We start from the raw sequence: 13,415 nt of genomic DNA, 5'->3' as shown, positions 1-13,415 counted from the left end.
CATATCGTGTTGTCTAGTTTTCTTATGATTACGACTAGGTCATGATTGGTCTGCGACGTGATCACCAACTTAATTCTGTTTCCCCCAGTACTGGCTCATGAGCCATTAGTTAGTGTCATCCCCAGTTATGCCTTGTTAGCCAGTTTCTCCTTTTGGTCTACTCTGAAGAATCGCCAGTACCTCGTCCACCGTAAGACCTGGTTGCATTGGAGTTGGTGCTGACGTAATTCTCCCCTCCAAACATAGCAATTATAGGTGAAGCTTTACCATCAGCAGGTACTGGTCATTCTTTAGGGCAGACCAACAGAGGTAGTGTAGGACTCACTGTGGCTGTCCTAAACAGCGGTCACAGCTGCTGGGCTCACACCCGAAACCTTAATAATAGTTTGGTATTCTCAACTATTTACTAGCAAGAGTGTTAGGTATGCATACATGTTCCACATCGTAGTAAGAATATTTGGTTAGTACTGGCTACTACAAATACCAATGTCATTCACATGGATGGAAAATACTCTGAAAACAAGCACATTCAGAAAGAGGTTCTCATTGGATACTTAGAATGTTATTATTCCTGTGTACCTGATTTTGGGACCATACAACATTAAGGGAATCCCAGAGTCATGCATGAAATTATATGGAAGCAAGGGACACAAATCCAAATTTTCATTATTATTTCTTTTAGTTTTGAAAGGGAATTTATAACTTCTCTTACTACAGTAAATATAGTATTTCATTGATATTCTTTGGGAAACTATATCAAAACTTACCAAGGTGACTAGGTTGTTGAGTCAAGTTTAATGACTTCCTATTAATACAGTACCATCATATTTAGCCATGAAAAAATCCACTTGCAGGCTTGCCTACACATTAACTTCAAGACAATGTTGCATGTGCTGTAGGAGAGCCTAAAGATGGTAGCCTCCTAAAGGAGATACAGCAGTGTGTGTTTCATTGCCAGATGGATTCCTGATGGTTGATTGGTCTAGTTGGGGGACCAAAAGATGGTGTCTAGTTGGGTATAAGCGAGAAACAATAAAAATGTTCTTAAATGTTCAGGAAAATATACACATACATGTATATATTTATTTCTTAATGATATATATATATATATATATATATATATATATATATATATAAGAAAAGAGTGCGCTAATAACAATTGCAGTAACACAATAGTGATTACAAAATTATGAAATTTTTAATAAAAGCATTCAGTATAATGGGCGAGATGTATCAAATGGAAAATGCGGTAAAACCCGGTTTTACCGCATTTTCCAATGTGTCAAAAATGATACCGCACTGAAGGGTATCGCCACCTTTGGGTGGCGATACCCTATAGAAGCCTATGGGCTTCTTTTCGCCGCCCGACGATGCAAACCCGCCGCCTCGCCAACCCCCCCTCTGGCTTACCTTCCTGAAGGGTCCTCCTGGACCCCGGAAGGTAAGCCCTGCCTCCCCCTAGTGAAGCAGCCGGACATCCTGCAGGGGGGAAGAGGAAGCGCCGGGGACAGCATGCATAGCTGTCCCCGGCGTGAGGGGAGAGTGTGGCGGCAGGGAGGTGACGGAGACCCCCCGCACACCAGTGTACAGGTATCGCGGGGGGCCTCCGTCACCGCACCGCGATGTTAGTACATATGCGGCAGCATCGCGGCGGGGGGGCGGCGATGTATTTTAATATTTCCCGCCCAATGTCTGATATTTCATAATCTGTGATTGAACTTCCATAGAATGTTGTTGGCCCAACGCGTTATGTCATTGAAGTGACTTCATCAGGGGCGAAGGAAGCAAATAAGCAGAACCAGTTCGAGAGTTAGTCTTTGTATATGGTACGGCCTCATAAGAATTGTAATTCTGAAGTGGTGGTCCCAATCCTAAGTATGGGTAATCGTCAAGAACAGTTGACGGAAAAAGAGCCTAATGTAGTAAATCCTTATTTAGGCAATAACAACAAATTTTGACAAGTAGCAAAAAGTGTCCATACCGGGGATCCAATGCTGATTTTTTTCAGAAAGATTGGCCCCCAATATGGTGACAATTACCAGTATAAGGTGGTCAAACCGGATGTGCTTTTCAGGGATCCAAAATCAGAATTCTGACTTTTTACAGCATCTGCAAAAGTGTGAAACTATTTCAAATATTTTTACGGCATTACTGCACTGTTACAGCAACAACATTACATAAAGAAATGGCCAGAAAATAAAAATGTGTGCTATAATTCTCAAAACTTTATAATGAAAACCCTGGGGCAGAGTAAATGGCTGATGCAATGCAATTAGTCTTTGTTACTCCCTATAGTTACATCTTAATTACACATTGTGCAGGGATTCCTACATATAAATATGAGTCTTATACACTATCATTCAGTGCTATGCTGTTCATTGGTGAGTTGTGCTCTTTCTACTACAGTATAATATACTGTACAGTTCTACTGTAACTGCTCTAGGCCTTTCATGGGGGTTCATGTGTTTTAGTTTTTTTTTAAGGACACAAACTTTCATGTTTTGAAAACTTGTTTCATGCACAAATAAATTATATTTGTGTGTATTTCATGTGTTTGATGTGTATATACTGTATATAACATAAATGCAAGATACCTCAAAATACCTAATTGAAATATAAACATATTCTCTAATACAGAATAATCCATTATCCAAAATTCTTCTGGTCCCAAGCATTTTGGATAAGGGTTACTCAACCTTTACAAATTATGAATGCAGTATGTATACGTTAAAGGATAGCATTTATAAAATCATAACACATAAAATATACACTCATACTGTATACAATAAGTAACATTAAAATACTGTAGACAAGTTACTTGTAAAAGTATCTGGAGTTTCTAGACATTCTTATTTATGATGAGACTGATACTGTGTGACTGTGCAGAATGTGTATCTAGAACAGATTAGGTTAGATGACCTGTAGGATTCACATGTGACGACATTGACGACAGTGTATCTCCTGAAAAATCTGTTGACTTGTCTGTTATTTTAGACTCCTCCCATCATGTTGTGCCTCCACAATGCTGCCATGTATGTGCTGTCTGCTGACTACACACGTGATGTGATGACCTTCTGCAATAACTTGCTGGGGTCCCGTAATTATTTTTAATTGTCTGATGGGGTCCCAGAGCAAAATAGTTTGAGGACCCCTGGTTTAAATAAATACCATGTAGAAAACATCCTGGAACACAAAAAAAATGCATAGGAGCATAAGTTTATTTTAGCCGACATTTATCACTTTACTGCGTTTTGCACAGGTTTTGTTGTATGTTTAATATATATGGTATATAATTAGACCCAGCTATGTACTATAGTCCTAGAATTGCCTCCGAACTACATTACACTGTACAATGTTAATTTCGTTGATGAATATTTAGACTAAATTATTTGTCGACGAAGGTTTGTTCTGTAATGATAACGAAAATAGGAATTTCTCAATAACAAAAATGTTTACTAAATATTAATCCATGTCATCATGCTGAAAATTGGCTAGACGAAAATGCTGCATCATTATCGTCTGGACACCTCCAGGTTGTATTTTTCCAGTTACTGATTTATTGAATTCTTTAATTAATGATACTGTACTTTATACAGTTTTATCCAATCCTCCCTGTCCCTAAATTTACTTCCTTGCGCTGCGCCTGCGCAACAATTCTGTCATGAGAATCACTCACAAATGAAATGGAAGAGATTATGCGTATCACTGGATGCGTGTGATATACTGTATTTAGACCCCCCCCCCCCCAATGGTACACATAAAGATCGGGTGAACAAAATATCCAATTATTCAATGTACAGGTGAATAGTATCAATTGCTGCTCTCAAAGAGGACCTCTTTGTCTCTTAACCGATTAATGCAACACAAATATACAAATATTACAGATATGACACAGTTTAGAAATAAAATCTACAGTTTATTTTGGTACCACACTATAATAATTCATTAAATAAAATTAATAAATATATATATATACAGTACATTATTCTTCTTTTAACAGTTATCAGGATTTCAAGAGGCACCTAAATTATTATCTGAGGTCATCACTACCACTCCAGGCCACGGACTAGATGGTGGTTTGAGGTGGATATAGCTTATTTTTGGATTTGTCTCTTTCACAGGCATTCATAAAGTTGTCCAAATGGACAGCGATACAGGACTACGCCAATCTCATGCTGGTAATTATCTTCATTATCTAATGTAAGCTATACCATTCCCTAAACTGTGTGAAATCCTGTACTATTATTTGCATATTTAGGACATTTAGTACATATAGTGTAATAGTTAGCATTCTCCCCTCACAGTACTGAGGTCATGGGTTCAATTTCCACCGTGGCCCTAACTGTGTGGAGAATGTCCCTGTGCTTACTCTGGTTTCCTTACAAAATCCAAAAATTTAGGTTGATTTGCTTCAACAAAAATGAGCGTTAGTGTACATGGCCAGACTAAAAGGGTCAAGTGGTTCTACTCCGTGGTCAAATTATTTTCTTACATTTCTCATTTTGAAACTTTAATGTACAGTATAATACTGTACTTTAATTACTCTCAGAAGTTATTTTTTAATTTTGCAGTAGTTCTAAATTTGAAAAAAAAAAAAATTATCAGAAACTTATGGTTCATTGGCAAACAAAAGGTTTATGGTAATTGTTATTTTTAATAATATATCATTTTCATAAAGAGGTAATATTAGTTACAATTGTTGCAAATTTTGTTAAGCTAATCAACCGCACCAAAGTCTCCCCCATCTGGTCAGTCCTGCTCTATCACTCAGAAATATAAACATTGCTACCACTATTTCATCATTGTTACACATAAGACGTGCTCACATATACAGTGGCTCCACTGAACATATCATCTATAAAACACCTAGGAAAGCAGCTGACACAAGTTGAATGAGCAAACATTGGGATGGGATGTGATCGCAAAAAGATTAATTTAAAATATATTGTACAATCTGCATGTGAAAAGGTGGCCATACATCAGAAAGATATTGCACCCATTCATAGAATCTCAAAGGATTGTAAAATGGATTGTATGCAGATTGTGTGCACATCGTGTGTACACAATCACACAATCACACAATCTCCCAGCCCCCGGAAGATTGGAGGATTGGTCCTCTGATCTAATGTTCTGCAGTTGGGATTGGGAGCAGATTGTATGTGCTTTTAAGTACATGCAATTTGTCTTTAGATGGATCATACAATGAGAGTCATGTGACACTCCCTTCCTAACTAGCAGAGAAGAGAGGTGCAGCTTCCGGGCAGCCCGTGGCAGTGAAGATGCTGGGAGCCTCAGAAGTTTCCAAGCAGCAGATGGGTTGGCAGCTGACTTCCTTTTGCACAATTCTGTCACTACTCTGAAAACAGTTTTCAGAGGATTGCTGCATTCGAGCTATTTAATAATGGCCTAACACAGTGGATGTCAGCAGATTGGTAGTTGCTTGCAACCTGTAAATTAAAAAAATCTATAAAAAAATGTATTTTTTTGGTACTTCTATCCTTTTGATCCAAGTAGGCCAGCCCCCTATTTAAATGAAGCTTCAGTCATACAATCATGCAGCAGATGGATTGTATGACAGATTGTATGACAGTTTGTGAGTACATTGTGTGTCCAAAAACCACCAAGGACTGCTGGGGAGTTGAAGGGAAATTGGACACAATCATGATTGTAAGATCGGTCTCTCTGATGTATGGCCACGTGGGAAGGGACCTCTGACATTTACTCATGGAAACCCTCCAGTATTAAAATGTCACTAGTTCTATGGGTTTATTAAATCCCCCTAAAATTGCCTTGCACAACATTGTTACCCGTGAAATTTAGGTAAGTGCAAATCAGTTTACAAAGTATGAAAATTTGTCTTACGTCGCTGACGATTGCTCATGCCCCTGGGTGGTGCATTAGGCTGCTCCTGATTTGTGGATTGCATTTTAGAAATCCTCACTGTATACAGTATAAACTGTTAGGGACAGATTCTCTAAGCTTCAAAAGTGATAAAATGGAGAATGATAAACAGCCAGCCAATCAGCTCCTACCTGCCATGTCACAGACTGTGTTTGAAAAATGTCAGGCAGGAGCTGATTGGCTAGCTGTTTATCACTCTCCATTTTATCACTTTTGAAGCTTAGAGAATCTGGTCCTTAATGTGTCCAATATACTATATATATAGTTGTCCTAATCTAATTGCATTGTCATTGATATTTGCTTAAGATCACTCTAAGAAAATTCAGAGGAAAATAACAAATGTCTACATGTAAATTATACTTTAAATTCAGAATTTATTTTTAAATGATTTTTTTTAATCTAATATAGTAAAATTGACTTTAATGATTATGGATAATACTGTTCAGATATTACATTATAGTGTTATATTATGTGTAAATAAGGTAATTGGACTTTAGCATTCATGATTAACATCGCCAAGCTACTGTACATCTCTATGGGTAGAGGGGGACCCTAGACTGCACACCCTGTAATGAGAGGTGCTACCTTGCTGAGATTTTTAGCTATATGCAAGACAGAGGGGGGTTGCAGGTGCTTTATGCAATCATTATTACTAACATGTATTCCTTTTATAATTCATTTATGAGTTTGTTAGCATACATTTGGCCAAAGATATGTACCTGCCCACCAACGTTAAGGTCACCTCTTTAGAGCAGGTCCCTAGCACTCTGGGGTTCATGAGAACAGGGCCCAGAGGTGCTTGTTGCTAACCAGCAGTGGCTGCTGTGCTGACCATGAAATATACAGGGGATCGCTAAGCACATATAAACATACATGTTATCATATATGTAATATATGTGCTGGATAGATCCACCGGGAATCGGCAGAGCTGTAAGCACCAGGCTCCATGCAGCACCCAGGAATCACATAAGCCATCACACACTCTTAAGCCCACATGTGAATTGCTGTGAAACTAGCCAATGGGAGTTAAGGGTCGGTCTTAAGTGTGTGTTGTGGCTTATGTTGATTTCTGGGCACTGCACCAATGTCCCCTATGCCTACAGTGCTACCGATCCACAGGGGATTGATCCATCACATATATAACATATATAATAATATGTATGTTTATATATGCTAGTGATACCTCCCTCCACTATATGGTTGGGGCTGCAGCCACCGCTGTTGCTATCCTATCTTTAATAAAATCATACTTTTTAAGTTTTCAACCTATGTGTAAGTTGAACCTATAGGCAAGTTCATAATTTTATACACTGGCAGTTTAATCAAGTATAATATGTATTCATCAGTATATAAAGGTATTCTTACAATACTTTTTATGCAGATATGTAGGGAACTGCCATGGGTACCCTGCTTTAGCCATGTATTAGTAACTATAGTAAATACATAATACTTGTAAAAGAAAACTTTTCTAAGACTTTATTCCTACTTTGTTCACAATGCATTTCCTCTTTATGCAAATCACATCATAAATGTATGGAATAAGTAATTTTAATGCATAAATGTCAACACCATTTCGGGCTTTCTGGACCAACCCAAACAGTGAAAACAACACAGTGCAGTGTTTAAATCACAACTTACAATTAGATGACCATCCGTGCTGCTCCATCCTCCGTTCCGGGGCTGCCGCTGATGACTTCCGGTTGGACCCGGAAGTGACCTGCCGGGGTTCCGGGCAGGGAAGATGCAGGCACTAAGGGAAAAGTGCCTACAGTATATTACAGTGCTAAAAACTCTTGTGCTGAGCATTCGTGAATATAGCATTAATTGATAAAGTGCATAGATATCTCTAACTCATGAAAATAAAAACATACATGAAATACATTTTTTCCCTTCCTGTTACTCAAAAAGCTTCCACTAGATGGCATTGTGGCTACATTTTCAAGGCAGCCTACTAGTTTTAAAAGGCTGAGAACTGTCTCATATTACAGGCATATAACTTTTAACCCTGTTTGGGCTGTAGTCCGATTTCATGTATTGGACAGGAGCAAAACAATCACATTAATTTTCAGTTAACTATACCTAACAATATTGTTAAAGAAATAAATTAATCACATGGTAAAATAACACTGCACCGTTGCAATTGATGTAGACATTAAAACTGAAAGCGATGGTGCATCATAAAAAACTCCCCAGATTTAGGGTCTCATTCAGACCGCCTGGGGCTAATGTGCCCAGTATGTGTATCCATCTGCTTTCCATCTGCAATAAATGTTCATCCCTATCGCCACCTCTGAGCCTGTCTGGTGCTTGATCAAAAATACGGTATCTGAGCGTGGCTATGCCGTGCCTTGAAAATGAAGCCACAATGCCATCTAGTGGCTGCTTTTTGAGTAACAGGAAGGGAAAACATTTTTTTAATGTATGCTTTTATTTTCATGAGTTAGAGATATGTATGCACTTTTTAATTAATGCTATATTCACAAATGCTCAGCACAAGAGTTTTTAGCACTGTATTATACTGTTGCCACTTTCCATTAGTGCTGGCATCCTCCCCACCCGGAGTCCCGGCAGGTCACTTCCAGGTCCAACCGGAAGTCGTCAGTGGCAGATGGAGCAGCATGGAGGGTCATCTAATTGTAAGTTGTGATTTAAGCACTGCATTGTGTTCTTTTAACTGTTTGTGTTGGTCCTAATGACGGGTGAAAGCCCGAAACGGCGTTAACTGTTATGTACAAAAGTTATTTTCACTATCAAACCCGGAGTGAGGACTATTATTTTTCTGACTGTATCTTGTGGAGTCCTCACCAAGGCGGGCAACCTGGAACTTTAACTATATTGGCGAGGAGTGCCGGATGCATATCTGTGCAATGTATATATATATATATATATATATATATATATATATATAGAAGACTTGCGGTGGGGCACTCGTGGCAATTGTAGAGAAGCAAAAAGATTTGCCAGCTGGTTTTCAAGCAGCAACGTTTCAATTTATTGTTCAAATTGTCGTCAGGTTACAAAAGAATAAAGCATAAAACATACCTTTATAGCACATTGAAACCAGGGAAGTGAGGCTGAGACGCCGGGGGATGGGAGAGCAGCCCACATGGGGCGCAGCATGATGACATCACACGTTCAGCTAGTGAACAGTGTGCAGGAAAGCTGGTTGCCATGGAGATGGCATGTAAACAGCCTGCAACACTGGGGAAACAGAAAAAATCACCTAAATAAACAAAGGAGTGATACGGAACTGGCATGTTTGGACATAGTAAAAAATGACAGAGAGTTGTTAACCAGGGATGTTAAGACTAATTGGCCTCTAATTAAGAGTGATTCTTCCTTGCCTCTTGGTGAGCATCGGGTGATGCCATGTTACTCTAAAGGCCGCAGTCTTAAGGACATCCTGGTTAAGACTAATTTGTCATTTGATCCAGAACCCCCGGTTATTACATGGTTAGGTGCCAATAAGAAAAGAGGCTGCTTCAGATGTGCCTGCACCACATGTCAATTTCTTTTAACTGGCGACTCTTTCAGTCACCCCCATACCGGCCAGTTAATTAAATTACGTCATAATTTTACCTGTAATTCCTCTTTTATTATTTATCAATTAATTTGCCCCTGTAGTTTGTCTTATATAGGCAAGACTATTAGGAAATTTAAGGAGAGGATGACTATGCACAGGAGTACCATCCGCCTGGCCCTAGCCTCTGGGGCCAGCGAACACCCTGTAGCTAGACATTTTGTGGAGCATCATCACCCCTTACACAGTTTAAGGTATAGGATGATTGATTGGGTGCCACCCAACATCCGTGGTGGTGACCGTGGCACTCAACTGTTACGTTGTGAAGCCCGGTGGATACACCGCCTCGGCACTATTGCGCCGAAAGGCCTTAATGAACAAATTTCTTTTGCTGTCTTCCGGTGATATTGTCCAGTTTTTTACTTCATTAAGCCTTTTATAATTACATTTTTATAGAGCATGTCAACTTTGTATGGTTACTATACCTTTAAATTGAGTTCAGCGTTACTGCTGTTATTTATATGTATATTATAATGTTCATACTTGCTCCATTATTAATATGTAATGCTTTGTGAAGTGTGTCTGAGACTGCTCATAGATATTTATTACTAACAACTCTCTGTCATTTTTTACTATGTCCAAACATGCCAGTTCCGTATCACTCCTTTGTTTATTTAGGTGATTTTTTCTGTTTCCCCAGTGTTGCAGGCTGTTTACATGCCATCTTCTCTCTCTATATATATATATATACCGGTATTAAATGTATTAATTCATCCTATAGAGAAATCAGTAATTTGTAAGAAGCTACAGATTTAGTCTCCTATATCTAAATCTCTACCACTACCAAAATACAAATACAAATGTGAGCATGACTGCGATAGTGACACCTTTCTTTCTGATGGTTCAATGCCAAACATTATTTCATGCACAAATTTATAAAAAATATTGTATAATAGAACCTTCTATATAATACATATATACAGCACAAATATATGTATACACACACACACATATATATATATATATATATATATATATATATATATATATATATATATATAATTCTTGTGCTCTGGCAATTAAAAACACAAACTGTAATTTTTTTAATTAATACACAGTGATAAAAATATGTATTTTCAGAATAATTATAATAAGATATGGTGAACCAGACTTCTATTCAAGATTTCAATTTATGGTTATTTTCTGCCAATTCCAAGTATACATCACTAATTATCGGTGTTTTCTTCTTTCTATATGTATTTGGAGTGATAATAAATTTTATTACGATTACAGTGATATATTTTGATGCTCAGTTACACACCCCCATGTACCTATTCCTCAGTAACCTGGCCTTAGTAGACATCTGTTATACAACCATTACTGTCCCTAACCTGCTGTACATGTTACTATCTGGGGACAATACAGTGTCCTTCACACAATGCTTCACCCAGATGTACTTTTTTCTTTTTATTGCGTTCACAGAAGATATTCTCATATTTATTATGGCCTATGACCGATATGTTGCTATATGTGATCCTTTACACTATCACTATATCCTAAGTAATAAAAACTGTTTCTTAATTGCCATTGGCAATTGGATATTTGGATGCTTAAATTCATTAGTGCTTACAATCCCACTATCGCACATATCCTTCTGTCAGTCACGTAGCATACACCAATTTTACTGTGATCCTAAAGCTCTGATTGGCATCGCCTGCGCTGGTGGTGAAAGGTTTTATGCTATTATTTGCATGGAATTATTTGTATTTGGAGTTTTCCCACTCATGCTCTGTATGACATCTTATGTAAAAATTATCAAGGTCATCTTGCAGATGAAATCCAAGGAAGGAAGAAATAAAGCCTTCTCCACCTGCTCATCCCACCTCACCGTGGTCATTGCTTACAGTATAACGGGTGTGTCTGCATACATGATGCCACCATCGGAGTACTGTAATGTCTTAGACCCAATATTTACTGCACAATATGCAGTTATCACTCCCATGATGAACCCTATCATTTACAGTTTGCGGAATAAAGATATGAAAGCTGCTTTGATAAGAATATTGACGGTAAATGGAAGAATTTAACAGCAAAGCTGGGTTCACACCTATATAATCATTTGCACATTCTTTTGACACATAAGACATTCATGCGCAATCTAATGAGTCTATACACACTTTCAATCAATCATGGGTGGATCCAGAGGAGGGGCTATTGGGGAGATTGCCCCCCCCCCCCAGCACTGTGTACTGTTTGTATTCCCTGTATTACAGTTTTACAAAATCTTACATTGATTTTGCTGTCTGCTACAGTCTATTTTTTGCCGAGCTGCTGATGATCCTGTGTACTCTGAGGCCCCTGGGCAGTGGCTGCTATGTTGTGAGTCAGGATTAATTGTTAAAAACCCGCCAAATTAAATGTCTAGATCCACCCATGCTTTCAATCATGTTTTATCAGAACATAAAGGTTTTATGTGCAGATGACACTGGCCCTTATTCTGGTTGGTGCGGTCGAGCCGCATATGCGGCTCCGACCGCACCAGACGAATCCCCGCCCACCATACGGTTCGCCACGGCCGTCCGTACACGGACGGCTGGCGAACCGCACGAAAATGGTGGAGGCGTACGCCTCCACCATGCTGGGAGCTGCCCCCTGCATTCGATGGTCGACGACCATCGAAGGCAGGACCGCACGCCGCGGCAGCTCCCGCAAGCTGAGACCACACGGACAATCGTCCGTGTGGTAGCTTGTATGGGGGCTGAAAGCTGACATCCGCCGACGTCAGCTTTCCGCCCCCATGAGTGGCGTCATGCCCTCATTACCATGCGTACGCCCCGCGTTTGCACGGGAACGCCCATGAAACGCGGGGCGTACACATAGGGAAATGAGGGGATGAAGCCCCTCACGCCCCTATACGCCCCCTTTGCGGCGTCTAAATTTTTAACACGGAGAATTCCCCTGCACATGCGCAGAGTGACCTCTGCGCATGTGCAGAGAGAAAACATCGGCGGTACGGCCGCACGCGGGCCGTACCGAGCCGATTAGAATAAGGGCCACAGAGAGGTAGATGTATTAATCCTTAACAAGAGAAAAATGCAAGGGTGATAAAGAGAGAGAAACATCCAGCCAATCAGATCCTTACTGACTATTTTCAAACACAGCCTGTAACATGGCAATTTGGATGTGATTGGCTGGACGTTTATCTCTCTGTCACCTAGCGTTTATCTCTTGTTAAGGCTTAATATATCTGCCCCAATATCGGACACAAAGTGCAATGTGTATACACTTTCTACCTTTCTGTCCAATACTTCTGTTGATGTTCTGATTGCCGCAGTGCCTGGAACCTGTAGTGAGTGTATGGTAGCATAAACTTTTCTTCCAATAATTATTGTTAATAAATATATAAAAAATATTAGCAGTCTTTAAATCTACTATTAAACTTTATGTTGCTGAAACATTCCTTATCCCTATCTTTTTTTGACCATTATTTTTCTATTATTGTTAATTTTCAAATTCACTGATTTTTTTGTTGTTGGACATTCACAAATGCCATGCCAGAAATTTAATTGGTTATGATTTCTAAAAACACTCCTTGTGATTTGTTTCTTAAAAATATGCTAAAAATATGCTAATTTTAAGGTGTGATTGCCCTGAAATTCAATCCCAATTCAATCGGGATCGAATCTCACGGCAACCAAGACATTTAGATGTTGACTATACAGTACAGATCTGTACTAAAAAGTTTTGCCTGCACACTCTATTTTTCTGTTCGATTTCCAGTAAACCGGAGCGCACATCGGGATCGAATCAGCATTAAAAGCTGCAGAAAACCGTTCGATTTCAATTTGATTTCTATTTGATTTTGACTATATAATCAAAATCAAATAGAAAGTTAGTCAGAGTTGCACCGTGTGTATACTAAATAAGTCAGTTCATTTATCCGAAATGTTTTGATTTAAAAAAATTGTAGAATTCAACCAGTCATTTTTTTTAT

The 13,415-nt window shown here is 39.0% G+C and overlaps 1 protein-coding gene across 1 annotated transcript; it reads left to right on the top strand.

Moving 5' to 3' along the window:
- Positions 1-10,578: 10,578 nt before the first annotated feature.
- LOC146021159 (olfactory receptor 1-like) lies at positions 10,579-11,508 on the top strand. Its single transcript, XM_083154959.1, has one exon. The coding sequence runs from the start codon at positions 10,579-10,581 to the stop codon at positions 11,506-11,508; it is 930 nt and encodes a 309-aa protein (XP_083011085.1).
- The last annotated feature ends 1,907 nt before the right edge of the window (positions 11,509-13,415 follow it).

Source organism: Crinia signifera, chromosome 7 (assembly GCF_055691185.1).
Source record: "Crinia signifera chromosome 7, ASM5569118v1, whole genome shotgun sequence".
In the NCBI taxonomy this organism is placed as follows: Eukaryota; Metazoa; Chordata; class Amphibia; order Anura; family Myobatrachidae; genus Crinia; species Crinia signifera.
The sequence above is the reverse complement of the archived record's forward strand: the minus strand, read 5'-3'. Positions and strand labels throughout refer to the sequence as shown.